The sequence below is a fragment of the Lathamus discolor genome, chromosome 5 (genome assembly GCF_037157495.1).
Source record: "Lathamus discolor isolate bLatDis1 chromosome 5, bLatDis1.hap1, whole genome shotgun sequence".
Taxonomy (NCBI): Eukaryota; Metazoa; Chordata; class Aves; order Psittaciformes; family Psittacidae; genus Lathamus; species Lathamus discolor.
This window is the reverse complement of record NC_088888.1, coordinates 78,369,768-78,397,467: the sequence shown is the minus strand read 5'-3', so window position 1 is coordinate 78,397,467 and position 27,700 is coordinate 78,369,768. Positions and strand designations below refer to the sequence as shown.

The 27,700-nt window shown below is 37.3% G+C and overlaps 1 protein-coding gene across 1 annotated transcript in view; it reads left to right on the top strand.

Moving 5' to 3' along the window:
• Positions 1-27,700, top strand: part of MEI4 (meiotic double-stranded break formation protein 4) — a 76,110-nt gene that overhangs the window by 13,887 nt on the left and 34,523 nt on the right. Inside the window, exons 3-4 of the mRNA XM_065681392.1 lie at positions 7,961-8,520; positions 22,707-22,838. Of these exons, the coding sequence (XP_065537464.1) occupies positions 7,961-8,520; positions 22,707-22,838 (692 nt within the window). The remainder of the gene's footprint in view (positions 1-7,960; positions 8,521-22,706; positions 22,839-27,700) is intronic.

The window sequence follows — 27,700 nt, the reverse complement described above, 5'->3', positions numbered from 1 at the left end:
GCATGTAGAATTGGAACCAGCTGAACATCAGCTGAAGTAAAACCGGTTGTGGAAGATACACAGCTCCAGTTTACCACCAGCCTTGTTTTGGGCCACAGAATTCACCTACTGCTTCGCTTTGTACTTCCCTGTAGGTGTTTAAGCTTGTGTGTTTCTTGCCTGGTAGGAACAGGGAGAAACTCTGGGTACTAACCTTAAAGAGCCAGCATTTCCTCGGTAGGCAAAGAAAACACCAGAAAAGTCCTGCTTTGAGAGCAGGAAGAGTGATAGCCAGTTAATTTTTTTTCAGAATAATTTGATTTCAAGCCACTGAAAGGACAGAACTGTCCGCTATGACTTAAATAACTTACCTTGTGATGTTTCCTCTGCCTGCTTACATTAAAAGGAGCAGTGAGAGACCATAATTGATAATAGATTTTTTTTTTTTAAGCTCGTTTTCAAAGAGAAACCCATGAGATGCATTCATAAAGATCAAACCAAAATGTATGCAGATTCTTTAGTGCATATGTTCTCTGTAGGCTCATAAAGGAATCTTCCTCAATAGTGGGGGAACCAGAAGTCCAAATCAGACTAACAATAATAAAAACAAATTAGTCTATTCTAGGAGAAATTACTTCCCTCCCCAGAAAGAAGATTAAATGGTGTGGAATGTTTAAAACTGCCCTGAATAGCACTAAGCAAAGATTTTAGTTTCTATGGCATGGTAGTAAGGTAGAAGAATATAGACTAGAATTTTCATCTCGTGCTTAGGAATGTGATCTTTCTGCATAGAGAGATTTTTCCTCCCTCCCTGTGCTCCCCACATCCCAAAGGCAGCCTTCTCTCCTTACACATCCATAAGGGCAGCCCGGTCTAACAAAGAGCCATCTCAGCCTTTTTGTCTAAGGCATGATGGTGTCAGACAGACAGTCCTTCAAAACTGAACTGTCATTTGTCATCTTAAGTGTACTACTGTACTCGCATGCTTCTACCAGTGGTACTAATGCACATCAGCAGCATTGCAAGTAATGTCTCACAACCTAAAAATTATTTTTTTTGTAGGAGGGAATTGAGAACAGATACATGAGATGACAAAAATGAAGTTAAAGTGTGTTTAGCTCTGATTTATGGGACTGTGGCTCTTGGAATATGATGATGAGATAAATCTGTTCCCTATAATTGTAGTGACACAATGGGGAACTTTATGAAAGCTGAGGCCTTTTCAGGATAATTAAATAAGTTAATTTGCAATCTGGAAAAAGCACCAGCTGGAGTGTAATGATTCACTGAAATCTCAGTACTGCTCCTTCCATGGATAACACGTCTGTTTTGGTTTCTCCCTTTGAAAGCAGATGCTGTCTATCTTATCAGATGGCATTGCTACAGCTGTTCTAAGCACATACTTGGGGCAAAGGGACCCAGTAAGCATCCTTTTCTTTCCAGATTTCTGTGTAAGGAACCCCTTCAGAGGCAAAACCAACCGAATTGTCTCAGCACGAGAAAAGACTTATTATTATTTTATAAATTCCCTGTATAGGCAAGATGCATAGCTATTTTTAGGAATAAGGTTCATAAAAGCAAGTAGAATTCATAACTTATTGTAGATTCATCTCCTTTCTCCTGGGTAACAGAATTATAATTTTGGTGAAAACTGAATGTATATGGTAAAAGCACATTAAGAATTATGGCCATGGCAACTAGGATCCTGTTGCCTATAAGTCTGCTGTGGTGAGCTAAGGATCAAACAATTTTTTTTCTTGGAAATACAGAACTACAGAATGGTTGAGCTTGGAAGGGACCACTGGAGGTCATCTTGTCGAACCCCCTTGTCAAGCAGGACCACACATAGCCAGTTGTGCAGGCAGGACCATGCACAGACAGCTTCTGAGTATCTCTAAGAATGGAGATTCTGCAACCTCTTTGGGCAACCTTAAACTAACTGGAACATAGATTAGAGTTCCTCAAGCAGATCTTTGTGGGCCTCTGGATATATAAAACAAAAAAGCTGAATATTTATACCATGTTGCATTCAAGAAAGATATTTTTAGTAATGCGCACCCAAGCTGATTTCTTAGGGAGTCCACCTAATTTCAGCCTTCAGGTAGTTACAGCTGCCCCTCGATCATTGCTGTCTGCCTTGAATGGTACTTCTTGCCTCTTAATGAAGCTCAGTTTGTTTGAAAATGCAAAAGCATTTTTAATAAGACATAGTTCAGTCAGGTAGTCTTCATAGGTAACATTAATTCCCTTAGTCTCTTGAAATATCTTTGTCTAGCTAAAAACTCAAATTTCAGTCATCTCACTGAGGTGGTCAGTATTGTAAAGCATACAGTAGATCTTTTGTTGTGAAAGCTGTTTTGTGAGCAGTAACTGATACAAATCTGTATGTTTGTCACCTGATTATCAATCCTTCCATATCTATACTGCAAGTATTCATTATTTGATTTGAGCTACAAAGGTTTGTGCTGTCTTCTACAGAAATCTCCTAAAAATGACTGTTTATATCCTCAAAATCTGTACTGAATTATGAATGTTTAATGCTTTATGTCAGCAAAATCCCTGACAAATTTAAGTATATGTTTCTAAGCCTTCCAAGAAGCATTTAAATCCTGGCGCCAAGCAGCTAATTTGAGAATTTTAGGTACTCGGTCCTATATTCATTCATTTCTGAGAAATTACTGTGAAATGGTATAAAGTACGTCAGCATGAAATACCTTAGCTTTAAAGAGAAGAGCTTTCTTGTCCAAGCTGGTTATAAAAACCAACCAACCAAAACAACAGGGAAATGCAGAAGCAAAGTGTGGTATACATGGCTTCTAAAATTTCTTCATTTAGAGAATCCTGGAAGCTTTCAATTGTTTTTTCATAATTATTTCAAAATGTTCAAGTATGTGAGACAATATTTTTTGCTTTGATACATACATAAGTTTGGCTTGGAGTTCATGAGGAGAGAGTGTTGTTTTTCTTCAACCAGCTAGCTTGTTTAGTCATGAAAACAGCAGAATAGAGACAGGCTTACACATGAGGAAAAGATAAAGAAAACAGTCAATATGTGTGAGGAGATCTATTTACAGAATCACAGAATCACAGAATCCCAAGGGTTGGAAGGGACCTAAAAAGATCATCTAGTCCAACCCCCCTGCAAGAGCAGGGTAACCTACAGTACATCACACAGGAACTTGTCCAGGCGGGCCTTGAATATCTCCAGTGTAGGAGACTCCACAACCCCCCTGGGCAACCTGTTCCAGTGCTCTGTCACTCTTACAGTAAAGAAGTTCTTCCTGATGTTAATGTGGAACTTCCTATGCTCTAGTTTACACCCATTGCCCCTTGTCCTATCACTGGATATCACTGAAAAAAGCCTAGCTCCATCATCCTGACACCTACCCTTTACATATTTGTAAACATTGATGAGGTCACCCCTCAGTCTCCTTTTCTCCAAGCTAAAGAGACCCATCTCCCTCAGCCTCTCCTCATAAGGGAGATGTTCCACTCCCTTAATCATCTTTGTGGCTCTGCGCTGGACTCCTTCAAGCAATTCCCTGTCCTTCTTGAACAGAGGGGCCCAGAACTGGACGCAATATTCCAGATGCGGCCTCACCAAGGCTGAGTAGAGGGGGAGGAGAACCTCTCTTGACCTACTAACCACTCCCTTTCTAATGCACCCTAAGATGCCATTTGCCTTCTTGGCCGCAAGAGCACATTGCTGGCTCATGGTCATCCTCCTATCCACCAGGACCCCCAGGTCCCTTTCCCCTTCACTACTTTCCAGCAGGTCAACCCCCAACCTGTACTGGTACATGGGGTTGTTCTTCCCCAGATGCAAGACTCTACACTTGCCCTTGTTAAATTTCATCAAGTTTCTCCCCGCCCAACTCTCCAGCCTGTCCAGGTCTCGCTGAATGGCAGCACAGTCCTCTGGTGTGTCAGCCACTCCTCCCAGTTTTGTGTCATCAGCAAACTTGCTGAGGGTGCACTCAGTTCCCTCATCCAGGTCATTATAAATATATATAAATATTATATATATAAATATATATATATATTTATAATATAATATTATATAATATTTATTTATTTATTTATTTTTTAAGAAGAGAATGAGCTTGATTCATCATTCATTGAAAGTGCATTTGCAAAAACCAATCAGTGAAGATTAAATGAAGACTAACAGAGTCTCCTGAAAAATGTAGACGTGGAAAAGTGAATACAATAGGAAAAAGTGGAAATAAGTTCACATATGTTTTCATATCCTTTTAGTAGTTATTGACTGAACACCTACTTGGAAAGCAGAATGCAGTATCATTAAAGACATCCTATCAATTGTAACTGAGTTTTAAGAGAGCTTTATATGTCTAACATCATTGGTTTTTATTTTCAAGTAGTAATCAGCGTGTGTTCTCTCAAAATGAGAGAATATAAACAATGCCTAATGCTTGAAACGGTAGTAATTTTTTCCTTTACAGAAGTCAAACCATGTCTTCCCTTTTGTTTCTTGTGTCTGCCAACTTCAAGCCCGTTTTCTCTTTTACAGTCCCTGGTTTTGGTGTAACTGCAGGTATATTAAGCTTTTCAAAAGTCTTGAAGGCCATTTTATGATTTCACTGCAGTTTTATCAGCTGGGGACTGGTCCTCAGTTTTTAAACTTTTAACTACATATAGGATGTGGCCTTCCTCATTCAAACACTGTGCAGTCTGTGGCAGCCAGTAGCACATTGAGAAAGCGTTTTCTACCATCCCCGCTCCTGCTACATTACAGGTGCTGCATTTCTTATACTGTGTTGGATAGTACCATGAGCTGGGTCATTCCATTGTCTCATCACAGCTCTGAGAATCCTTATGATCCGACTGCTGGCAACAGGCATTTGGGAGACAAAAGGTGTTTTCCTATCCTGATAAAGCAATTGGATCTTCCTTCTCCCTTTCTTATCACTGAACCTGAGTCTTGGTATCTGTATTAGGGTGGCTATTCAGAAGTGACAGAACATATTTGGGAGATGGATGGACTTTGGTGTTTGCGAGAGCTCTGCTTTGTTAGGACTAGTTGAAGACTCCATTCTCTCTAATCATAAGACTGATGGGCATCTCACTCTGTTCTGTGGTCCCAAAGCAGTATGTGAGTTCATATGCTTCATAGAAATGCCTACAAATGTTGGTTACATGCTATACACTGTCACTCCTTTGTCCCTTGGATGACTGCTGGTTTTCATGACAGATACTTTCTGCAGTGGTGAATATGTAGAGTTCTTCAGCTTTTACACCCCAAAGCTGTTCTTGTGACCTTGTCTTGCTTTGGGGAGCACACAATTCTGATTTTCAGCTCAGGATCTTAATATGGTAAGAAGCTAAAGACCTAAATAGGAATTAAAGAGTTTAAATATTTCCTGAATCTGATGTGACATATTTAAGGCCGCTGTAAAATTGCTCATGTCCAGATATTTCATTACCTGTGTAAAAGCATTGTAAAATTTTGTGGTGAGTTTATCATATACACTAAATTTTCATGTTTCTTGTTCCACTGTATTTATAGTCAAATATTCTTGAAATTACTGTTTAAAGATTATTGTTAGTGTGAGGTAGGCTAATCGCTGTTTCATTTTGGGGTGGTTTTTTTTTGTACTTGATAACCACATGGTGTGATTATCAAGGCTACTTTCTCATTTGTGGGTAAGTACAAAGTGATTAGTTTACCTTCTTTGAAGAATAAATGATAAGTTGTTTCTAGACATTTTGAGGGAAATAATGAGTGTTTTCTGGTAAGTGATTTATTTTAAAAGAAAAAAAAAACTTCCACCTGCTCCCAGATGACTAGAGCATATAAATAACTGAACATTTTTAAAGCATTTTGTATTACTCGTTGAACTGGAAATATGCCGCTATTGGGGACTTACTGTGACAGGGTTTTCTGGAAACTCATCATGGCACAGGAGTTTGATATCTCAGTGAGTAGGAACCTTGAGCATAAATGCAATGTTATTTCCTACTGGTAGGAAGGTTTCACTGAATATACTACCTCTTTTATTTGGGGATAGCCTGAAGTTTGGTTCCTACTGATTTCTGTATTATTTCTGTATTATTCTTTACTTCCTTTTTTTCTTCTCTTTTATTCTCCTTTCTTCTACCACTGCTGTTTCTCCTCCTCTTCCTCCCCTTTCAACAAGAGAAGCAGTAAACACACGTACCTTTTTTTGCACATATTTCTTGCTTTGCTTCTTTTGACTCCTGGCATTACATCCTCTAGCAATTTTCATGTTTGCCCCATGGGTTTAAGAACAAGAACAAAATACCCGCACAGTGAAACTCACAATAGATGGATTCCCTAGAAGGGCTTATTTTCTGTAAACAGCACCAAAAACAGCTTTCAATTTTTTTTTCTTCTGGAATGTCTTTTGCTTAAAACCTTAGAGAGAGAAGACATGAAAGATTGATGCCTGTTTTTGTTAGTCAGGCCATGGGAAGTGTGATTTGCTTCTTTGCTTGCTTTTCCAAGCTTGGGAATGCAGGGCATTTGGGAACAGTGTTAATATATGAAATGCTAGGCTGGCCTTACAAGCCCTGCTTTTGCTATCTCCTGCAAATGTCTTTTGATTTCCCTACAGTTAGCCCTTTTATTTTCAGTGAGTCAGTACCAATTGTGTTCAATTTTGAGTATGCTTGAACATTACAAGACATGAAAACAATAAATAAATCACATTTCCAGCTTTCATCTCAGTAGTAGTACCCTCATTGGATGATCTGGTCTGTTTTCTGAAAGTGAAGTGATGGTAAGAATTCAATTTGAAATTGTGTATTTAATGAAGTCTATATAAACTTTTTTTGGTAATGTTTTGTTAGTGTACAGAATACTGTAGTTTGCTGCCTACTGATGTTTTCTACATTAAAATTTGGGGTTTTTTAGCTTGCCATGAAATAAAACATTCATTTCCCATCAGGCCAAACCATCTATAAGATCTTTTTATTCACTTAAGAATACAAACACAGAGGTATTGCTATGGACCCTTGTGGAAAATAAGAACAGTATATGCATTTTTTTTTTAAGAGTGAGAGGAGAAGCAGTTTGTGGCTGTGACCCAGTAAGCAGGGCACAAACAAGAGCTAGTCAGATGATTGGAGCCTTGCCTTGTGGAACTGAGAGGTTTGTGTGTTGGCCTTCCAATTCACTGCTCTAATGTCTCATGCTTGTTTTGACTGTAATCTTTTGGCACAGGTAGCATATAGCAGAGAGGGAGCCTGTTATCATCTAGTACTGAGTTTATGCCCAGAGGCACTGACTCAAATGTATCTAATGTGTGAAATAGAATGAAAGAGGTTCTACAAGGGTGTATGAAAATAATTTAATAGTGTGAATGCCATGCATACCTTCTGTAATGTAGTTTGTGTGCCTTTGAAGAAGATGGTATGAGATAAGTGGTAACTGAAGATATTTTTTATTCTGAATGTTTTCCTCTGTTAAATAATAAAAAAAAATCTAAAGTATAATGTTGTTTTCAACTTTGTTAGAATTCCTTACCTGACGGGAGGAAGAGTACAAATAAAAGAGATCTCATTTGACACGGTTATAGTAATAGACCTTCACTGTCTTTTAAAAGCAGTCTGAGTTCTTGAGAATAAAAATAGTGAAAATGTTGGGGGACCAGGAATTTACACGCATTTCCTTCCCAGGGAATTAATGGGAGAATAAATGACCAGTTAAATTGTTCATGTGATGTCTGCTTAAATTATATATGTGAAAATTGAAAGCTATAAGGAATTTTAAACTCAAAATTACTATTCATATTGCTATGAGCATAAATCATCTTGCTCACAAATACACACTACCTTCTGAAAGTTTATGTCACTGTCTTCCACAGCTAAATTCTAGTCATGGGAAGTTCTTGGGGAGCAAACATGTATATTATGTGAATTTTGCATGGAAACAAAAGGAAAAAGGCTATATGACACTTTCCATAAGCATGTATTGTAATTTTTCACATTTGTGTTTCAGGAGAACCAGATGCCTCTGCTGAAACTCTTCTGGATCAGGAATGTATAAACCCTGTGAGTTACTCAAGCCAACTAGAAGACTCTGGATGTGATGTCTCTAATGACTATGCATTTGATTCTTTAGGCATAGCTTCTGATTTTCACCAATCTGAACATAATGTTGACACTTCTAAATGCTTGTTGGAAAGACTTCCTCCACTGAGTCTGTGCAGTACTAGCAAGGAGAAGTCTTTGACTGCTCCAGTGCAGTTTTTGCAACATCTGCTTGAAATAAGAAAACTGTCAGAAGAAGGAATCCTTCAAGCAGAGTTCACGGAGCTTGAGCATGATTCTTTCACCATACGCAATTCAGTGTCTCAGTTGCTTGATGGACTGACTGTTTTTTACAACAGTCCTAAATTTCCAGTTTCAGATTTTTTTACTGAAGCAGTTTCTGTTTTGATCAGTTTCATAACTAATAATAAATTATCTAATCATGTTTTGAAGAACTGTTTCAAGAAGCTGGAAGAATTTAAGAAAAATCTAATACAGATTATTTTAAGAAACAGCAGTGTCAATAGGGTAAGTTTAAAACATCTTCCATCTTTCCTATGCCATTTCAGTATACTGCAGTATTCTCCTGTATTTTATGCAGGTTTAATATATTAGTTTGTCTTATTATAGTTTGAAGGGTACTTGGAGATTTTTGTGATTGTTCTTTTTTTGTAATATGGACTTTTTTTTTGCTCTAAAGCATTTGAAAAAGTTATTGCTTAAGCATGCAAGTTCTTCTGTTCTGCTCCTGAGTATAGGACTTTTAAAAACTGTTAAAATGGCAGATGAAAACAACTTTATAGAAAATATGAGAGGAAACTACATCGTTCCACCTGCTATATAAAGATATATTGTAAATATTCACAAAGTAATGACTATATGATTTCTTTAGTCTTTCTTGTGCACCTAAATAAGTTGGTTTGCTTCAGATAACTTCTGTCACTCTCTATACATTTGCAAATTTCTGTTTTAAAAGTAAGTCAGCAGATGAGTGAGGAATTCAGAACTAGCATGTCCCCAGCACAGACAGCAGCAGGACTGAATTGGATTTTGTCTGCATTCTTTATTCTGCACTGTTCCATGCATCATCTTGTTAGTTTCCTCATTCAACTGAAATATCCCTAGTCTGTCTTCACAAGGCTTCTCATAAGTACTGAATTCCATTGTCTGTCTTAGGCTTTTTGGTTTTTGTTCTGTCTTTTAGAGCAACTTGGAAAAGTCATGGTGGAATTGTTTGAGACTTAGATGTACCAGTATAGTGTCCACATGTATGTAAACTACACTGCCATTATAGTAAATGAAGATTGTATCCCAGTAATCCATGGAGCCTAATGAATGCTGACAGGGTACTAGGTCCCTACTTTAGGATGAGCTCGAAAGTTGCCTTTAGCAAAATGAGAGCTTAGACGTCTGCTACACCTGTGGGCAGATAGAATCATAGAATGGTTTGGGTTGGAAGGGATCTCAAAGGTCATCCAGTTTCAGCCCCACTTCCGCTAGACCAGGTTGCTCAAAGCCCCATCCATCCTGGCCTGACATGACATGCCAAACAGCACTGGTTACATGTATTAGACATAGCCATTTTCCACCAATTATCTTTGTGTTTTGCTGTGTTTTGTTCCTATACTTAAATGAACAATTATTTTGGGAAAGTTATTCAGTGCAATAAGGTTAATCTTTCTCTGTCCAAAACCTGTTTTTAAGGAAGAAGTAGCCTTTCACCATTCTTCAAAATCTTTATTGAAATTGCGTTCACTGGTTCATTTAGGTTGGAAAAGACCTGTCTCAGGTGCAGGTTAATCCCATTAAGTGTATTAAGTATTTACCCAGAATGCAAATATTAGACAAATATTACTGCCAGACTTGGGGGATGGGGAGAGGATGTGCCTGTATTTTGGTTAGAAAGTGTTCAGAAAGAAGTCTTCATATACTGAAGCTTTTCCAGGGCTAGAGCCTAGTGTCTCTAATACCAGGGTGTTTTTTATTTCAGTGTTGCCATGGTGTGATACTTAGTTTTTAATTAGAGGTATCCATGGCCAGTGTTTTGAAAGAATGTGAGTTTACATACCATTTGTGTGACATCAGGAATAGAATCATGCAGGTGTGATTCCTTTTATATTTTTTTGTGTGATTACAGGGTAAAGAACACAGCAAACATGAGCAGGGATTCATTAAGGACTTCTTCATAGTTGATTGTGTCCAGTGTTTCCACCTGTTCTTCTCCTCTACCCAAAGAGGAAGATAATAAATAATTAAAATAATGTTAATTCTAGGAGAGCAACCAAAAGGTTTTCCAGAAAGGGACTGCTTGTTCATTGCAGGAACCTGGCAAAGCCTAAAGTGAGAGGTGTCACATCTTAAATGAGAGAAAATATTCTGATAGATCAGGATGTTTCAAGTCTGCAGACTGCTTTTATAAGTCATTCCAGAAGGGTGGAATATGTCCATGCAGTTTGCAGGTGGCATCTTTTCTCTGAATAGCTTCACTGTAACACATAGCTTTTATGAGATGTTTTATATCTTGCTTCCACCAAAACATTGACTTAACAGTCGTTCCTATTGACAGCCATTACTTCAATCAAACAGATTCAAAGAGTTCAAAAATTATGTAGACCAATTATTAAGGGATAACTCTGGTAGTTCGCAGATTTCTAGAGAAAAAGGAAGAATGTATGTGGTAATTTCATTATTTATAAAGATTTATTAAAAAATCCTTTTTAGAGGTTCAGTTTTCTTTAAACTGAATAGAATATGAAAATAAACATGTAGAAATCAAAATCAGTAGCAGAGACTGTGTAGCTAATTCTTCATGTGCTGTGTACCAGATACTCTCAGGGACACTTTATGCTTCAGTTTTAATCATCACTGTTTACTCAAGCAGTGATTGAAATATCAAGATTATAGGTTTAAAATAAAATTACCATTAATTACAAGGCTGTCATCTGGAAAGAGTGGCAAACTATAAATTTCGGTTCCAGAAGGATGCTCAAATCCCTTCAGCATAAAAACGTTAGGAATTTTGTTGTAGCTGACCTTACAAACTGTCAAAAAGCTTTTGTACAGACAGCCACCAGTGCAGCTATACTATTTGACACAACTTTCTCATTGCCATCCTCACCTATAGAACTGTTATGGACTGTCAAGGAGCACAAAGGGCTGCAGAAACACCTTCAAAAAGTGAACAAAGAGAGAAATAGCTGTGGATTACACTTAAACCTCATCTTCAAAAGTAGTCTCAGCGTTTTGCAGAGCAAATTAAAAATCATTAAAAACCTTTGAGAATTGGAAAAGAAATAATTATACCTACATTAGATGCAAAGGAAGAAAAACAGCAGCAGAATTACTTGCTGTAACTGTTGAGTCCTATTGTTTGAGATGTTTCTAATTATAAAGCACTGGAAGCTGCAGGAACCAGCAGACATACTCCTGCTTTTCTGCATGGATTCAGTTGCGTAAAGCTGTGCATTTTGGATAGTATTTTGACCTGAAATGCCAAACCATCACACGTATATCAGAGGGGGAAAAAAGAATAAAATCTATCATTTATGAGAGGTAAAATAAAATATTATTTATAAAACTCCCCCAAAACCACCCCAAACATATAAATCAAAGAACTGCAAATGAAAGTAGCCTCTTGAATGTCCCTTTTAATTCTTGTTCTCTCTCCATGTTTGGAGAGCAGCTCAGAAGTATGCACACAGCTGTCAGACACACAGGCTTTTGGAAGAAGCCTTTTGAAAATATCTAGAAGGAACCTCAAGTCACAACTGCTGAGGGTGAAGCATGGGCGCTCTAAATCATCTAAAGGTCATGAAAGGTCTCAATCATCTGCTCAAAGGCCTGCGTCATCACCTTCTGCTGACATCCCTGTATGACTGCCACAGAAGAGCTTGTGAGGATCCTGTGTAATTCTGGTACAGATGAGCTGTTGTTCTCTGCAGCCAGCTGTTGTAAGATCTGCTATGGTCACTGCTGATCTCTGGAGCAAGCGGTTTGGTTGTCACCAGTTTCTGAGTCCTCAGCACTGAGACTCTTGGAAGTTTGTTGTGGGTGTGTGTTACTGATGCATTGCCTTTTGAGGTGCAAATCGTTCATTCATGTTGAGTCACTCCGATGTCAGCAGAACCACTGTCCTATTTGTGCAGGTTCTTTGTAAGTCCTGCTTTCAAACAGACAGAAGTGTATTACAAGAAAAGCTCTGCAAGACTGTATTCAGTTTGCTGAGCCACTGACTGCTTTTCAAATGGACTGTTCTCTACTACCTGACAAAACACGGGAAACCATTTCCTATGGAAAACTTCTGTAAAAGCGGAAGTATGTGATTAGAGTTCCAGTGAATTAGAAACTTTGTCTCTTCTCCTGCAGAAAGGAATCACAGGAACATTTTTTTTCTTTAATCTGCCCATTTTGGATTTGACGACAGCTGTCTCTATATGTATCCACAGGGACATAACGAATGTGCGTTTCTCCTGCTCCTAGATGCATCACTTACTCACTGGCACTGAGATGTGCCTGTTCTGTTGAGGTTTGTCTCTGTTGTCCAAGGCGTTTCAGAAAAAGGAGTTATTTCTCCTATATCAGGAAAATGCAACAGTCAGAAGCACTGGAGATTGCCAACTCCCTGTGCTGTTCGGACTAGCATGTGTGGTTTATGTTTCTGGTGAAGGTTTTGCACAGCATCCTGAAGCCCTATGTGGAAACCTTCTGTGATGAACTTGGGCTGGCTGTAGTTTCATAGTATATGGAGTCAGCTTTAGAAGTCAAATCCCTGTAACAGAAATTGAGATACTTCATACATGTCTTATTTACATCTCTTGGATATAGAGCTGTGTAAAATGTCAAAACAATTACTGTTAATTGAATTTAGATTGTTTGTTGCTTTGGAAGTAGAACAAAAATACTTTTGTATCTGGCTTCTTTCAGGGCATTTCAGCTGTATTCAAAGCTGTCATGGACAAATACAGTCACAGGGTGCTGCATTACATAATATTTATGTGGTATGATCCCTAGTTGTGTCACTGTAGTTTATCAGCATTGTTGACAGAAGTTCAGTTCGCTGCTTGTACTTCTTTTACAGAAGGATGGGGAGGAGAATCGAAAGAATGTCACTCCCATGGGCTGAGATGAGAACAGTCCAGTAACTAAGGTGTAACACAAACCACTGCTGCTACCACCAATAATAATAATAAGGGAAATAACAAGGGAAGAGAATACAATACCAGCAGTCAATACCCAGCCTGACCGAGCAGTGAGCCAGCCCTGCCGGGTAACTTTCAGTTGCATCCAGGGCATGATGTGCTGTGGTATGGAATACCTCTTTGGCTAGTTTGGGTCAGGTGTCCTGTTTCTGCTTCCTCTCGGCTTCCCCTCCTCCCTGGCAGAGCATGAGGCTCAGAAAGTCCTTGGTCAGAGTAAACATTACTAGGCAGTAACTGAAAACATCGGTGTTATCAGCGCTGTTCCCAGGACGAAAGTCAAAACCACAGCACTGCACCAGCTACTAAGAAGGAGAAAAAATGACTGCTACTGCTGAACCCAGGACAGGAATTAATCAAAACGCTAGAATAGAAGACAGTGATATATTGCTTTCAAGATTCTGCCTTCAAGATTCTTAAAGTCAAACTGTATAGGGCTGTCAGAAGAGACTGCTTTCTTGTGCCTTGTTCTTGTTCAACAAACACCTCAACCATCTGCCCCACCTCACTCATAATATCTTTTAAACAAGACCCAGAAGGAAGAGTGATGTTTTTCAGTGAACTCTGATCGTTTGCTTCTTATCAGCTATGTTTAAAGCATCAATACTGGCTTAGAAAATTCTGTCAAGAGTCATGAATTGCCTGCTCCCTTCAAACAATGAAAGAAAAATAAATCCTCATTGTTACGTGCTATTTCCTTTTCTTTTCTTTTCTTTTCTTTTTTTCTTTTTTTTTTTTTTTTTTTTTTTTTTAACCCCCTTTGGAAATTGGCTACTCTACCTTTAAGGTAGCTGTTTTGAAGTTGGTTTGTGTATCCAGTATCTTTGTGGTTACTGAGATATGAGCACAGTGTCTAGGAACTTTTTTTACCCTGTTTGGGACTTTACTGCCTGTTTCCATTTTTCTCTCTGTGTTCCTTAGTGTCCTGGTTTCAGCTGCAACAGTTATTTTTCTCCTTCCTGGTAGCTGGTGCAGTGCTGTGTTTTGGCTTTAGTCTGAGGAGAATGCAGCTAACACACTGATGTTTTAGTTGTTGCTAAACGTGCATTCTGGGTAGTAATTTAATGCCTTTACCACTGTTTGTGTGAGAAAGGATTCACAATTCTTCATTAAAATAACAAGTTGGAATGTAGTACAGTGAAAAGCAGAAAGGAATATTTTAATCTCATTGGCAATTATATAATTAAATATATGGAAGTGTGCTTCTGCAGTTGAAAAAATAGACATTAATTAAAGCAATGGTTTTGAATCTTTTCATATCTTGGATATAGTTTTATGATTCATTAATGACTGAACTTGCTTGGAAGAGGGTAATCATAAACTTTGATGGCTTTAATACATGCAGCAGTATGTATTTGATACACGTTCCAACTAGTTGTGGGTCACAGTAAGTTTCCCCAGTCATGTATAATTTGCATTATCTTTTGTTAGTAACTGCCAGGACAGTGCATAACTGTTTACAAGAGTCTTGCCTTTTCAGGGCCAAATAAAAATTAAAAATAGTCATTCATGTCACTGGTAGTTCCCAACTATAAAACTAGTGGCCTTCAGTTTTCCTAAATTGAGTCCCAAGGGGAATATTGTGGTTCTTGTGCCATGGTGCGTTTTCAGTGGCCAAACAATTTTGCTTGCGTAGTGGAAGAGCAGTTCATTTGCATGAATATTAAAATGTTTTGCGAGGATTTTATGGTCTAGTAAGAGTCAATGTTTTAATCTCTTGATTGTTGAATTAAATTTTCTCAGCGATCTGTTGTCCTATGGAGAGAGCTATTCGAGTCAAATGGTAATCAAAATCCATTGTCTCGTAAATCGCTACAGTCTAAAGTAATCACCAAACGACTGACTCTCATTTACTTCAGTAAAGTGGATCAGAGTAACTAGACAGGAATGAATGAATGAATGAAGGAGTGAAAGGAACTTTTGTCTGACTCAGACTTTTGTCCCCTTTGCCTCCTCAGGCAGCCTCAGCTGATACACATCATGTACTAAAGCTACAGTTATTGCAGTTACAGAATGAAGTTAGCAGGATTTTATTTTTTTTTACCATAAGGGCAAAATTTTTTTATGGTTTCCAACCTCCCTGTGAAGCTTTTTTTGTCAGGACATCTCTTTTCCTAGTAACAAATAATGTCATTTCCTGATTTTAACCACGTAATTAACTAGTATTCAGGGTATAATAGATTATTTCCACTAGGAGGAGAAAAAAGGGATGGAATGGTGTCGTGGTTTAAACCCAACCACAAACCTCTTTTACTCACTTCCCCCCCTTCTTGCCCTCCCCCTGCTCCTGGAGGGACGGAGAGGAGAATCAAAAAGAATGCAACTCCCACGGGTTGAGATAAGAACAGTTTAGTAACTAAGGTATAACACAAATCACTGCTGCTACCACCAATAATAATAATGATAAAGGAAATAACAAGAGGAAAGAATACAACACCTCAACACCAGCCGACCAATAACTCACCCCACTCCCCCCAGCCGAGCACTGACCGATACCTCCTCCAACCCTGCAGTCCCAACCCTTCCGGGTCACTCCCAGTTACCTCCTGGGCATGACGTGCTATGGTATGGAATACCTCTTTGGCTAGTTTGGGTCAGGTGTCCTGTCTCTGCTTCCTCCCAGCCTCCCCTCCTCCCTGGCAGAGCATGAGGCTCAGAAAATCCTTGGCCAGACCAAACATTCGAGCAGCAACTGAAAACATCGGCGTTATCAGCTCTCTGCCCAGGCTGGAAGTCAAAACACAGAGCTTGCACCAGTTACTAAGAAGGAGCAAAACGGCTCCTGGTAAACCCAGGACAAATGGGCATTTGCGTGATTTACAAATTAAATGTATGGAGGCCCTTAATGAGATAATGCAGAAAGTTCTTGATTTTCTTGAATATGATACAAAATATATATCAAAAGCTGTTTGTTTTCTCACCTCTGCCCTCAGTCTCTGTCCAGTGAATGCTTTCTGTCAAAGCTCTCCTAACTTTCTGTAGCATTGAATTAGCAGTGTCATTTTGCTGTTTTGGCATCTCTGTGGTATTTGCAGCTGAGACCATGTGGAACACTAACATCAAAGCATACCCCTCAGTCCTTCACTTAGCATGGTTGTGCAAAAGCGCTTGAATTCTATCTAGGCCTTGTCTTCTGTTATTCTAGCTGTATTACGGAACGAAAGGAATACATTTGTTCTTTTCTTTTTCTTTTTTTTTTTTGTCTCAGGGGTACCATAATAAGGTGATTAGTCAAAGGGGTTATATGACCACCATAGCTCCATCACAGCATTACTTACCCCAGCACTTCAGTTCCATTAGGGTCACTTCCAGATGGAGGCCTAGGGCTGTTCCTGCTGTAAGGGTTGTCTTTTCATGGAAAAGTTCGCTTTTGTTGCTTTTAACAGATAAAATTTTATTTATTTATTTGGTCTTGATGGAAAATTACATCCTCTAGTTTTTGAAGGTGGCTGTATATCCCAAGGGGTTTTTGGTAGTAGACCTCAACCGTTTCTTAAAGTACGTGTACATACTTTAATAATAATCACAGGGTTTCTTTGGGGTTTTTTGCCTGTTTACTAATGAATGTTTTCTCATAGCTTAAATTTATTAAGCTTCCCTAGGAAATACTTTTGTGTGTCCAAATGGAGGGGATGTTCTGGTCATAGGACAGAAATTAAGCTTTGTAGAGCCTGTTACCTGCAGCCAGTTGCAAAGACAGTTGAGTATTCTTTGCCTAACTTCCTTACTGCTCAACTGCAGTGAAATCTACAACCCTGAACAAGGTACCTCTCTTCTTCCTAGGTATTCATGCCAGGTACTTGGCATCTGTAAGTGGTATTGCAAGTAGCTCTCACACTGTGGGCAGAGGGAAGAAGAGTGCAAGATTGGGGAATAAATGTCTGAAATCCATTTTCATTTGCAGGAAGTGTCTGTAAATCTTAGATACTTAAATGAGACATTGATTTAGATCCCTGAATTTAAGTATGACCAGCTCACTCCTTAGTTTAAAAATCTAAAAGCTGAAGAATACCTGTTTTCTGTAATTTATCCAGTGACTTTTTCTAAGCAGTCCTCAGATAAAAGATTTTAATCCGTAAGTCTTCTGCTCTCAGTGAGCTTACATTTACTGCTTAGTGTTTCCTGCATCTATTAACATGGCTTGGCAACTCAGCATCACCAAGATAGGCAGTTCTTCACTCCTCTAGGCTTCTGACCAGGACTAGTTAAGAAGGAGGAATAAAAAGTGATATAAATTCTAATCTCTTAGGGATGGAAAATTTTGTATCTAGAGCTGCTTCTTCATTGTCAGTAGAATATTTACACTAGGTATTAAAAAAATGGGCAGCAGTAACATCAGAGTTCTTTGAGTGGCAGCTGCTGTGAATGCTGCTTGTTTACCTGGGATTAATAATGGCGTCCTGTTGACGATATTTACTGGATCCAGCCTCTTGGATGAATTAGATATTTAGATGCTTAACTCGTGAATCCCAGGAAGATGCAGATGTCCTTGCTCTCTGCCAAGATAGCATTGTTTAAAGTAAATTTGTCGATGAAAACTGATGCCAGCGGGATCCCTAATGTCCTTAGGAGTTATCTGGATTTCTTTACACATCAGAGTTTTGCAGTCTTCAGATTAACTGATAACTTGTGTTTGCATGTCCTCAAGGAAAGTGTTGCCTTTCCTGTAAAGGTGATTGGGGTGAGATGATATTTATGCAAGGTACTTGGTTTTAGTGTATGGAAGTGGGTGTTACTGTTTTTAAGGTAGAAACTAAATTAAACATGGCAGTGATTTGCAGCCCAGAATTCTAAGGACGTCCAGGTTGCGCTTTAGTTTTGAGTTAGGGATTTTTGGTTGGTTGGTTTGCCTTTTTTTTTTTTTTTTTTTTTTGTTTAAAAAAGACCAAAGAACAAGCACAGAAACTTGCAACAGCGTCTGTAATTTATCCAATCAACTAGGTATCATTGTTTTTTATATATTATCCAACTCAGGAGTACGTAGTGTGCTCAAAATGAAAAAGACAAGTCTTTATCCTATGAAACTGAAAGGAAAAAAGAAGTGAAATAAGTTTAGAATCAAAGACTTAGAGATGGTATTATTGTAACTGTAGAATATCTAATGCAGCACGCTTTGTGTTTGAAAGTAATGGTTAGAGAAGTTACCTGGGTGGCAGTGTATCTCAATAACAGGAAACACTTCATAACAGATTTAAAATGAAAGAATAATTCAAGATTTAAAGATAAATTATATAAAATGCAACATGAGTTTACCAGAGGTAAACCGTAGCAGAGCAATGTAAGAGCATTCTTTGTAAAATAAACTGTTTACAGATGGAAGATTTGGTGACTTTTATCTGTCTGGTGTTCAAGAAAGTATTTGTTATGGAACACATACTGGAAGAATAATGAAACTGAAGAAGATATTCTTTAGTGCTTTAATCTTTTGTAATTGGAAAGGAAAGCAACTAGAGAAGTAGCAAGAAGTTGTGCTGTGTACGAAATGTTTACAATTGTCAGGAAGAGAAGGGGAAAGGTTTGTGTATGTCAGTCAATCAGAGGACATGCCACTTAAAGGGCAGTCCAGTCTCCGCAGGTGCGCTGGTTCTGGTCTGAGTCTGTCCTTGGTACTTAAGCAGTAAAACTCTTCCCTTGTGCAGGGAAGGAGAGGATAAAGACCTAGGAAATCTACTTCTACCAGAGGTCTTGGTGGTGTGAAGAAGCAGTAAGGGGGGAGGGGGTAAATGAGAAGGTGGCTGCAAGTGTCTCTTCACAGCAGTTTCTTTGGTCTCTCTCTCTCCTTCTCCTTGACAATGTGGCGGCAGCAGCCGACTTGGCTTATTTTTCCTTGTGGACAGGAGCTGACAGATGCACTAATTGCTGCATCTTTTGCTAGTGAATTGATATTGGATTGTGTAAAAGCATGTATGGAACCAGAGGCACCCTGCTGATCAGTGGTGAATCAGAGAGTGGTTTTTAGGTAGCCATGAAGAAATAAACCTAAAAAAGATACTTGAGTGCACCTTCATACTCCCAGTCTGACATACAAGCTTCCTGGTCAGCAAAGACAACTGGTAGGAGTTCATTCTCCTACCAGTACACTCCAGAAGTACACTTTCTTGGAGATATTCCTTCTTCACTCCACAAATTCAACAAAACTGCAGCTAAGTCAGTAGGTTGCACATTTACTTCAGTGAGTATCACAATATATACTGCGGACGTTTCTGGCTTTTCCAATATAATTCACCAGAGTGTTCTAATTTTTAGAATATTTAGTAGACAGACTGTAGATTACTTATTTCTCCATCTCCATCCTCTGCACAGCATACAGGTGCTGTATTACATTAATTCTTTCCCAGATGCTGAAATATTTTCTTATTTTTTGCACCTTTTCTGAACCTTTTCTTAAACAAACAAACAAAAAATAAAAATTGTTCACCCCTTTTGCATTTTTCCTTGGATTTTGTAATATTTCTGGTGCATGCAGTCAAATGTGGCAAAGAGACCTGCGTCTATTGTATGTCACACTGTCTGCCAGAATGTTTTCAGCTAAAGCTCTGCAAAAAAGTGCTGAAATACTGTAATATAAAAGGCAGCTTGCAGCAGCCAAGCTAACTGATGGTCCTAGCAGAGAACATCAGGTTTAGAAGAGTGAAAAAGATTATGAAAGGCAAAGGGCAAAGGTAAGGGCAAAGCAAGGGTTTGAGATGAGGTTTACAGAGGAAAGATTTGGAATAATGTATCAAATCCCAAGACTTGAAGATAGGAGAAATAGTGCAGCATAAACAGGAAGAGAGACAAAATGACAGCTATCAAGTTAACAAAGGAAGCAACATGACAGTAAAATTTAAAAAGGGCTACTAAGGTTCTCTGTCTGAAAGTGAAACTTTCAGTTGACATTGATGAGTTAGAAAAGAGGATGGACTTCAATCGGCAGAGGGCAAGGGTGATGTGAATTCAAAGGCAAAAATCCTGTTTTAACACCTCACAATCTGAGGATACCTGTAGTAATTATTTGCCTTAGTCCTGTGTTGCCAAGTATGCCAGTCACTTTGGGAAGAGAGCTATTAGTTGGCATGAAAGCTGTAAACAAGTAAAACAGAAACTGTGGTGCAACGTTCTTATAGTTGTGGGGTGCAGTGTATCATGGCAGCTCATGAAGCAGTCGAACTCAGAAGTTCTGGATAGCTGTTGCTGAAGAAAAGTCTAACACATTCTGATAAATGAATTCTAAACAAATAATTCATGAGTAAAGATTTTTATCCCAATTTTCTGAGGAAACAAGACTCATAGGAGTGTGCTGTTTGTTTTGCTTGTAAGTCTTTTCCTCTACTACTAATTTTTGACACTGATAGTGAGTTTGAAATCACATGGGAAGAAGTAGAAAGTCAAAAAATACCTTCCAGTAGGCTTTAAAATCAGCAGCTGGGTGGAGAGACCAAATCATTATGCTTGAGGCAAGCAGAGCGTTATATATTCATTTTGGCAGCAGCAGGCCAGTAATCCATGTGTCCTTCCCAGCTACTGGCGCAGCAATGCTCTCTCTTGCTCTACATCCTGAGGAACATGGGAAGAGGGCAGAAACCCAGGTGTTAGAGAGTTGGGGACGGATGGTGCAGCTCCTGAATAGTGAACCGAGCTGCATTATTTTCTTGTTTCTGATTGTATGTTTTTTACAATCTAATTTTCTGACTGCTTGTACCTGAGAATCCCTGAAGAGCATAGGTTTTATTTCATCTATACCATTAAGCAAGCCCAAGGGATTAAAAGATTTCAGTTCCTTTTGTAACATTTGATAGACTGGAGAGCTAAAGATACCCTTTTATCTTTAATGAAGCTACATACTATTTGAACTAGTATCAGTTTGAATGTTTCCAGAGTTTAATTAGTAATACATGAGCATTGCTCAGAAACACAAAGACTTCTGTTCGCTATTTACAGGTTCATTGCTTATATGATATAAATTTGTTCTATTTGATTTTAATGCATATAGTCTGTTATTTTTAACCTTAATTTTTTTGTTGGCTCCTTTTTTGTTGTCTCCTTTTTTCCCTTAAAATAAGGTTCCACCAAAATAGAATATTAAGTCCATACTCTTTAATTAATCAGTTAGCAGGTGAGATTTTTCAGTGTCATCAATACCCATCTCTCAAGTATCATAAGTACAGTCAGTACAAAATCCCTTTTACTTCCTTTAGTAGAGGCTCAGGCTTTAAATTTGAATATCCCCTGTTATCTAGTCCTACAAAATTCCAGCTAGAAAATGGTGACTTTTCCTAACCAGAAAGGATACCGAAATTTTGTGAAAAATCCTATTTTAGTTAAATCTCAGCTGATAGCATTAATAACTACAAAAACTTAAAAATGTTGTTTCAATAATTTCCAGGACGATTCATCCAGTGCAAACTTGTAAAGGGTGGGCAAGTATTTTTATTTGTGTTTGTGTATATATATGTGTGTATATATGTATATATATATGTGCGTGCATGTGGGTGTGTGTGTATACACACATTAGCTGGCTAGTGAACTAAACAAGATTGTTAATAGGATGTAGTGGTCTGCTTTCAAGTGGTTAAGATGTAGTTAGACATACAAATTTGGGTCAAATATCCTTTTGTGGGTCAAAAAGACTCATTTACAAAGAGATGCTGAATGTTAATGTCATAGGGGTGTACGTTATATAAAAATATAGATTACACTTATATTTAATGTGTAATTTTATGTGTATTTTTTCTTCGAAAGAACTGCAGTACTTTATATATAGAAATGACAATTTCTTCTAGTAGTGTTTACTTTTTGAGAGTAGTATGTCTCATTGCATAATAGCTATACATTTCCAGTATAGGAAACAAAGAAGAGAGTCGGTTTGGGTTTTTTGTTTGTTTGTTTGTTTTGGGTTGGTTTGGGGTTTTTTTGTGGTCTTGTGTTTGTTTGTTTGTTTATACAAAAAAAAAAGACTGGGGAAAAAATTCTCGTACAAGTTCGTATCACTTCTCCTGTGGTTCAGGAGAAATGCTTGGGTTACAGCTTGTTAAGCAACATTCTGATAGTGAGTTGTTTGAATTTGAAAATATGGTGTCTTGTATTACTTCGCATTTAATCAAGTTTGTCCTGATAACTCTATTGACAAAGAACTCAGTATAGCTCTTAGCTTGCTCATATGTTTGTTTGAATTTCAAAGAATTCATTTGTTCGTCTACCTGTGATGAACAGAATTACTATATGTGCAGGGCAGTCACCAGTTTTCTCTGACAGCAGATGGGCAGGATGACAGCTAATGCTGAAAAGCTACCAGCTGGGGATTTCACAATCTTGGATGAGTTGTTCATGTGATGGTTTCCTGTAGTGCTAATATTTCAAGAAAAGAGAGTTTCTGGGAAATGGATGTGGTTTCTCATAGATCTCATACGTGTGCAATTAATAGAGTTTTAAACATTAAAATTTTGAATTTTACTTTTTTATTTAATATGTAAATCACATTTTTATTTGAAGTCATTGCTTGGGATAAAAAGGATTACATATATTGTTATTTTTCTTTAGTTTCAGGCACTGCATGCTGTATCACACACGCTGGTTTTGCTAGGAAGGAACAACATACTAAGGAATTCTTTAATATCTCTTCTACTATCAGAAGTACGTAAATTTGCTGAGCAGCTGTTGCAGGCTCAACAGGTACTGTCATCTTTTGGAGAAGAGCTAAAGAGTGGTGTTCGAAAGTGTTTTGTATGTATCTGTTTGTTTCATAAAAGGTAATAGATCCTTCTACAGAATATGCAGCTTTAAGAACCTAGAAAATGTTAGCACCTACCTTTAACAGCAAGTTCAAAAAAAGAGATACCAAGTAAAAGAAAATTCCCTTATGGACAAACATAAAATCATCAGACTGTGTAATATATAGACCGTATAGGTTTTAAGATCATGCTATATAATTTAGAGAAGACTTTGAAATAATTGGTTAAAACAGTTATTGCAACATGTAAATTGTTGTCTATGCAGGCAATAATACAATGTAGGTATCCAGCTGGACCCAGAAAGAAGTTTGTCTGTCTTTACCTCATGTAAAACTGGAAAGAAAGTAACATTATTTCAGAATTAGATTTTATGTTTCACATTATAACATTAATTTTCATGATGCAAAAGTTACCCAACACTTAGAATTCTATATAATTTATTGGATTGAGTAGGAGATGGAGAACAGAATAGAATGGGGATAATATTTTTGTTGAAAGTTATTCTTGGGTTAAATTTTTTTTCCAGTAAATGGCAGAGAGCTTGGAGGGTTTGATTTTGTTTGTTTGTTTGTTTGTGGTGTTTTTATGTGTGTTTTCTTTTGGGTTTGTGGGGTTTTTTTCTGTTTTTTGGGTTTTTATTTTTTTTGTTCTAAGAAAGGTAAATAGATGTTTAATATTTGGAGAAGAGGTGTTTGAAATAAATTGGGTTTTCATAGATATTTTCATGTATTTAATGCAAACTGTTCAATTTCACTTGGCATTATGATTTATCCTCAAAGGGTCAATAAAAAGAAAGCATGCAGCTTTTAATTTGGTGCCAAATAAAGCTGCTGATATGTATATATAAAACATTAATCAGAGGTATATCTAGTTTAATGCTTTAAGTGTTGCTCAAACAGTATAAACTTTATGCTTTAATCTCTAGGTTATGATATGGGAGTAAGTTCTGACTGCTGGCAAGGGACCATATAATTTCCAACCCAAGTTTCTAGTATGTTTGAATTTTATTCTGAAATCACTAGTAGCATAACAGAGTTATTGATGGTAGCCAAAAGAGAACAGACATTAAACAAATGGAAGGGTAGGGAAGTGTGTACTTAAAAAATAATAATTAAAAAAATCTGGGTTTTAAGTTTTAAATAGGTTGCTCATTTTTAGCGTTATTAAATCTCACCTGTTTAACAGAATTAGTCATCCCTTTCAGCAGAGTTATTGCCAGTGGCAACACTGAATCCTCCACTGCTCCACACTATTTAAAAGTTTACATTGAGCATTCCACTTGGCTAACTTAGTTACTACAGTACTAGTTAACCTTGCCATACTGGGATTAAGTATTGCTTTTGTATTTGGTACATAAAATTTACTTCTAAAAATGTCTAAAATAAGTCTGATGCCTCTTTGGCTCTGCTTTATGTTGTAAAGAATCATATATTTGATTTTAAGTTTATAATTAGAGAGATTACAGAGCTGTATAATTTGCAGCTGAGATGATGGAAGTAAATTAGTATCCTGTGATTTTAATTGTAAAAGATTCTCTTTAACTACAGAAGTGATTTGGATTGTTTGAACTGGCAAGTTATTTTATTACCAGCAGTGTAATTTGTTTATTTACAACTAAATATTAGAATATTTGATTCATATATAAATATGGAGAAGTTGGTAATTTAATCCCTGAACAATTCGTATACCACAGCTGTTATAATAAACTGCTTAAATGCCAGTTTGTCTAGGATGGCTTGATACCCCTAGTTTATATTGTTGTTGGTTTGTTGGTTGTTATTGCTACTGTTTCTCCTTCCCCAACTGTTAAGAAATGGAAGCCTTTGATGGTACTTCTAGAGCAATCGAAGAAAGTTATGTCTAGCACTGAAGGGAAGGCGTGGGTCTAGTGGGTGAGAGTTGCCAGAGAGACACTTACATTTGTTTATGGACAAGGGGAAAACAAAAAGACAAAACAAAACAAAAAGTTATTTTTATCTTTTAAACTTATTCTGTTTCTTCATACTTCGTATAAGTGGAATGAAATTTGAGATGGTAAAATGCATTTGTTACTTGACCTTTTCAGCTGCAGGACCAAGTCCTTTTTCAGGTTAAGGCTTCATAACCTGAAGCCCTCCATCTTTCTCACTTTAATTACCTTGTACTTGTGCTTGATGCAAATCTTAGCCATTATCAGTCCACAGAATTTTTTTTTTTAGATAGCCCTTTCTGTTCACCCAGAGAAATAATCTGATTTTCTCGTATTCAGGAATTTAGAGCCACATTTACATAAAGAGAGTTACCTGTTCTGCTTTTGCTTGCTCCCACTAGGTTGTCAGTCTGCCTTCTTCTGGTACTGAAATGCAATAGACTGTCTCTTTTCCTTTTTCAGTTTTCCTCCTTTTTTTTTTTTTTTTTTGTTTTTTCCCCTTTTTTTGGGGGAGGGAATTGATAACTTTATTTATTTATATTTTCATCATCCAGCATTATAAGTGCTTCTTGGAAGATTAATGCGTTTTGGCCAGCCAAACACAAATGCTGGTCTGGAATAGGACTTTCATATGATTTTACTAAAGCTTATGGGGCTTTCTTTTGAGTCCTTTGAAAACACTTTGCATTTAAGTAACCATCAGAAGAGTAAGTGAGCTTCAGGCACTTAGGTAGAGAAGCCAGTTAATAGCTTTAGAATGATAAAGTAGTCTTGAAATGTTCATCCGCAAACACAGTGTTGGTCTTATGCTGCGAAGAGTGGAAGGTTCAAGGCTCTGAATTTGAAGCAGGAGCTATGCATCTCTCTGTAGCTGACATGTCGTAAGATTTGAAAAGCTGCAGTTCACATAGGGAAAGTAGCTGAAGTTATGATTTGCGTAGCATGCTGTGATGGTAAAGTTTTTAAAGCTCTTGTGCATTCTTGCATTTACTCCAAATAGATGTATTGTGTTCATTTACAAGCCCTTATACATTCTGTATGTGATAATTATGTCTGGAAATAGTGCTTAACAAAACCCTTTCTACTTAACACAATAGGACACTAAACTGTAGTAATTCTGACAGCCTAATTTATAGACCTGCTTCTTAATCTTTCTGTCTTCATGTAGCATTACTTATAGTAGTCATGATTCTTAAAAAGATTTTTTTTTCTTGTTTTATAATCAAAGCTAACAATACAGTATCAGTTTGAGATATATCAAGTGACAGCTTTAATAAAAAACTTCATAAATACTGAAAATAGAATTTGCAGAAGGATAATACCTTACATAATCAAACTTCATTAGCTGCCAAGTATCCTAATCGTCTTTTGTTGCTTAAGCAAAACTTCTGTTAATTGAAAAGGCATTTGATGTTTTCCAGGTAAGATAATCAAATTAGGGACTCTGACCTTTAGCTGTGATTAGAGGTGTGTAATGCCTAGGTTTTTTGTTGTTTGGGGTTTTTTTTGTTGTTGTTGTCAGATAGGAGAAACAATCTGAGGCCTGTATTAACTTGCAGTTAATCGACTTACGAGCATTTGGTGAAATATAGAAATTAAAAAATGAGCTTATTCATCTAATTTTAACTTCCTCATTAAGACTTGAGCTAAGTTATAGTTTGTAAAATATTTGCATTCTGATATAGGCAATTTTCTATTCAGTCATTTCTTCAATAGGAACTATATTCAGCTCAGGTTATGTGGTTTGTGGGTATGTATTTTGATACTTACTGAAAATTTTTTACTTTAAAATTCTGACTGATTTTACTGAGTTTGTATCTGCCATCTTTCTGCCTGTGGCCCTGCTTATCTGTCTGTGATCCACAGTTTTAAAGAGCTATCTATGCCCTTAGTTTTACAACTTAAAAATATAGGTTGAATGTAGGAGGGCGTATCTGTCTAATGAACTACACATTATGCAGATTGCCCTGCGTATTTTTATATTCCCCTAATTGAATATATGTGTTAATATTAGAATATGACAAGCATCTCAATTACTGCTAGAATATGACAAATTATATGAATATTTTTTTTTTAGTATTTTGGACCAATATCCTGATGTTAATGTAGGAAATAAAAGTAACTAAGAAGCCCATAAAACAGTGTAGTTATCCTGATTTTTTACCCAGTTAGGATGAGTTTTTTGGTAGTAAACTCTCAAGCAAGTTAGTAGTTTGTTTTAATTCATTGAAGTACTTCATCATGTACTTAAAGTGAAACTCCTAGTTCGCTGCTTGGGTGACACCGGGACACTGACTTCTACGCAAAAGCATATTAATATAAACTCAGTTGGATCCCTTCATTGTTTTCATTTTATTTATGTTGGATATATATATTTAATTTTTATTTCTAGTAGGACCCTTTCATTTTTCATAAATACGGTTTATAAGAATACAGTAACTGAACCTTATCTTACCATGGAATAGAAATCATCTGATCCCCAAATGGATTTGTACTGCAGAGCAGATACGATTTTGAGATACTAAGATTGCTGAATGATACTGTGAAAGATGGATTATTTTTGAAATGTTGAGCTTCTCACCATGATAACAGATCTTCCTACATGATAACTGTTTCAAAGACAGAGGACCAGAAATGGAAAGCACATACTGGTTCAGTGCCCATTTCTATCCCCACCCCACCCCAGGTGTTAATTCCAAGAGGTCTGAAAAAGAAAATTAAAACCCAGAAAATAGATTTGAAAATAGAAAAAGGAAGACATACTGCAAGGCTCTGGAAAGCCTTCTTATTTAGTATTTGCTGATACATAGCTTGTCTGGCATTACATTTTTATATCCCATTACCCCCTGAACGCTATTTTTCCACTTTTAAAACTTTATTTCTGTCACAAAACC